Raw genomic sequence first — 3,714 nt, 5'->3', positions numbered from 1 at the left:
AAGAGTGTTCCTATGGTATTCTAAATAACCTTAGTGTTTTCAGATTGGTTATTATATAATCTTCTGAAATGGAAATTACCATTTATGTTCTGAAGCTTAATGATTTTTCAAATCTATTTCATTGTTTATTATATCTTGTTTTGATCTCAAGACTCAAGATTTCAATGTCAAAATTTATTTCAGTTGTTTGCTACTCTTTTTCAGGAGGAGCACAGGAAGAAAGAAGAAGCGCTGCAGGTTGCCTGGTGTTGACTCTGTCTTAAAAGGCCTCCCCACTGAAGAAAAAGATGAAAATGATGAAAACTGTGAGTAGCTTCACTTCATTTTCTTTGGATGAAAGAACTTCCACCTAGACTGAGAGAAGGATTCATTGAAATTCTAGACAGGGAAACACTTCAAGCTCATTATGTATAATATTTGCTCCATTTATTTTTGACAATTAAAGTAGCAGTCAATGTAAGTCAATAAGTCAGTAATAGAACCTTAGCAGAGTCATGCTTGTGACTGCTGCCCTCTCAGCCAGCATCTTTGTACAAACCCCTCACGGTGTGTTCTCATGGGATCTGTTCTCTTTTTGGCACCTCCCAGACCTTAGTCCCATTTATGAATGCAACAGGAAACTGTAGGATCCTAACTGACAAAACACTTTCCGATCATTAGCTTGTGTGATTTTTGCATCTGTTGAAATTGGTTGTCAAAATAAATTTGTATTGTGAAAGATACATTATTTGTGTTTGGCATTTAAAAATATATGGAATTGCAGTTTATTATTTCCAGTAGCACCTGCACTACATGTGAAGATCTGTAGACATAAGGGTTGGTGAAGTATATAATGCAAGTTTACCAGATGCTTTTGTTTCACTTAGCATTAAGCAGTTCCTCTGACTGTAGTGAAGACAAAGATGAAGAAATAAGTGAAGAAAGTGATATTGAAGAAAAGACTGAGGTGGTATAAAGTTTTTATTGTAAAAACTTTCTCTTTGTTGTATATTTTAGTGGTAAAAGTTCACGGTGAAATACTCCAGTTGTGAATTGTTTTCTAAAGATACATCTTTTAAACCGATAATGTAAATTTTTATCTGACATTTAAAGAAAAACAACCCTTATAGTCACCGTATGAGTCTCTCAGTGGCTCTTTATGCCCCTAAAATGTTTCCACAAATTATAGTTATCTTTCTTTCCAGTCAAATTGTTTGTTTTATGATGGTAAATTTCTTTTAATGGAGCCTACAGACTGTGATGTCTTCTGCCTGCATCCAAAGTTAGTATAAATCCGAGTGGTAAACTTAAATGGGAAAGAAATGAAATACATATTTGCATTGTGTTTAGTGCCCCCAAACAAGTTAACTTTTGGCCTTTAACATACTTTTAATTAGAACACATGGTATACTATGATTGTTGAGGATTAGCTGGGTTTGTTTCATAGCAGGCCTTCCTTGGATATTGACTCTCCTACTGTTTTAAATAGTTAAAAATGGAATTTTGATATTGCAGAAAGAAGAACCAGAGCTTCAAACAAAAAGGGAAATGGAAGAAAGAACAATAACTATAGAAATCCCTGAAGTTCTGAAGAAGCAGCTGGAGGATGATTGTTACTACATTAACAGGAGGAAACGGGTATGTAGGGAGAATGCATAAAACATTGATTTGTTTGGCATTTTCATGTTGCCATATTTTGCAATCATAGACGTAAGCAATAACGAATTTTGGAGGAATGAAATTTATATTTTTCAGCTTTGTACTGAGTCAGGTTTTAAAGTTCTCTGCCAGTGGTGCTGTGCAGCTGATTAAATTATAATTCACACAGCCCTGGCTGCCCATTAGGGTTGTGTTGGGAGCTTTCCAGAATCCTGCTGCTTGTGCTTCAGCCCAGAAGTTAAGAATTAGTTGAACTGTGGTGGAGCCCAACTGCAGGTATACTTGAAGGAATTCCCCAGGTTGTTCTAACAGATCACTAAGATTAAGAATCACTGCTTACATGTATTCAAAAAAGTAATATTGTAATCAACATAAGGTTATGATCAGTAGAGGAAAAAAGATCAAAGAGATTGCAAATATATTTAAGAAGTTCTATTCAAATAGAATTGGCTTTGCTTTATTTTTGAGTTAAAAAATGATACAGACATGACCAGTGTTTCTTGGAATATGTGGTTTGTTACATTAGGATGCATACATCAGATGTCTATGTTTTTGTTAACAGTTAGTGAAACTTCCATGCCAGACCAACATCATAACGATTTTGGAATCCTATGTGAAGCATTTTGCTATCAATGCAGCCTTTTCAGCCAATGAGAGACCTCGTCACCATCACGTTATGCCGCATGCCAACATGAACGTGCATTATATCCCAGCAGAAAAGAAGTGAGTACTGGCATGTTTGGTGTTTTGTGGTTCTCTCTGTATTAGAGAGGTGGCTTCCATTTAGAATAGGTGACACTTGTCTCTACTCAGTTATTTTGAATTCAGTTAATGTTTAATAATTGATAATTCATTGAATCATCTAATATTAAAACCTTGTCACTTTTGTGAAATCTTCAGTACTTCAGTAACTATTTACACATCTGACATGGATGCATTGAAAGTGCACTGCCTCAGCACTGAGACAGTTTTTTCGGTGATACTGTTTAGGGCGACAACTTTCCTTGAGAAGCACCAGAATGGGCAGTAAGGATTTCTCAAAGCTTGTTTACAAACAGATTTTCATTCCAGTCAGAGAAAGCTTCCTTGTATCCTGCCTGGCACACATGACCCAGCTAGACAAGAGGCAGAAAGGTGGAGTGTTGGAGTTAAAGCAAGGGTTAGGGGTTCACTAGGGTCAAGCTGTTTCAGCTTGCAGTGATAGGGGTGTGTCCACCTGTCCACTTTTGCAGCACAAGCTACTGGACACCTCTGTGGCCTTGAACGTATTTATTTGTGTTTAGTGGGGTAAGGTAAAGTGACTGCTGTACTTTCTGCACTTACGTTTTCCTATGTAATCTTGACAGCTACAAATCCATTTCATTTTGTGTGTACGTAGGTGTAATATATAGTGATTAGATTTCAAACTGCCCTATTAAAAATTGGCAACTTTATTGTGAAATTTTGGAAAGTACCTCTTACTTAATTGTGTCTCTAATCTCTTCTTTTTAATCCTGCCAGTGTTGACCTTTGTAAGGAGATGGTGGATGGATTAAGAATAACCTTTGATTACACTCTCCCGTTGGTTTTACTCTATCCATATGAGCAAGCTCAGTATAAAAAGGTGACTTCGTCTAAGTTTTTTCTTCCCATTAAGGAAAGTGCCACAAGCACTAACAGGTAAGTTATATAGCCTGCACTTTCACCCTCACATGTCAGCAGTACAATAATCAGATCCTTATTTTGAAGAGTTCAATCTGATAGTGTGGACCAACATGTTTGGAGGAGGGAAGGAAATGAAAATGTGTGTCCTGGTGGTTTTCTTTTTTTGTGGGTAAGCTAAGTCATCATTTCACTTTCATATGGCTCTGGCGGATTTTACCAAGTGAAGACCCCAGCATAAAGACCTTAGGTGGGATGATGAGCAGCTACCCCATTTTGGGGAAGCTGGTAGGGGGTGGGGTGAAGAGAGCACAGGCTGAGGAGAGTGGAAGGGGCAGGTTTGAATTGAGCCCCCTCACTGGCTGTTTGTGTTAGTGGCAGAGGTTCCTTAGGAGCCTCCTTCTTTTTTTTTTTTTTTTTTTTTTTTTTTTTTTT

At 37.2% G+C, this 3,714-nt stretch overlaps 1 protein-coding gene across 1 annotated transcript; it reads left to right on the top strand.

Moving 5' to 3' along the window:
- Window positions 1-187: 187 nt before the first annotated feature.
- On the top strand, window positions 188-3,653 carry LOC108519624 (male-specific lethal 3 homolog). The gene is made up of 5 exons (XM_017858763.1): window positions 188-305; window positions 867-946; window positions 1,495-1,617; window positions 2,201-2,361; window positions 3,139-3,653. The coding sequence occupies exons 3-5, from the start codon at window positions 1,528-1,530 to the stop codon at window positions 3,299-3,301; spliced, it is 414 nt and encodes a 137-aa protein (XP_017714252.1). The 5' UTR covers window positions 188-305; window positions 867-946; window positions 1,495-1,527; the 3' UTR covers window positions 3,302-3,653.
- The last annotated feature ends 61 nt before the right edge of the window (window positions 3,654-3,714 follow it).

This window comes from Rhinopithecus bieti, unplaced genomic scaffold (assembly GCF_001698545.2).
Source record: "Rhinopithecus bieti isolate Rb0 unplaced genomic scaffold, ASM169854v2 scaffold_48885, whole genome shotgun sequence".
Classification (NCBI taxonomy): domain Eukaryota; kingdom Metazoa; phylum Chordata; class Mammalia; order Primates; family Cercopithecidae; genus Rhinopithecus; species Rhinopithecus bieti.
This window is presented reverse-complemented; position numbering and strand designations above follow the sequence as displayed.

What these genes read in the sequence shown, in the direction of transcription:
- LOC108519624 (XM_017858763.1), top strand. Translation starts at nt 1,528, where the DNA reads ATGGAAGAAAGAACAATAACTATAGAAATCCCTGAAGTTCTGAAGAAG. An exon ending in ACATTAACAGGAGGAAACGG is followed by an intron (nt 1,618 to 2,200) that starts GTATGTAGGGAG and finishes TTTTGTTAACAG; the next exon opens with TTAGTGAAACTTCCATGCCA. An exon ending in TATATCCCAGCAGAAAAGAA is followed by an intron (nt 2,362 to 3,138) that starts GTGAGTACTGGC and finishes TAATCCTGCCAG; the next exon opens with TGTTGACCTTTGTAAGGAGA.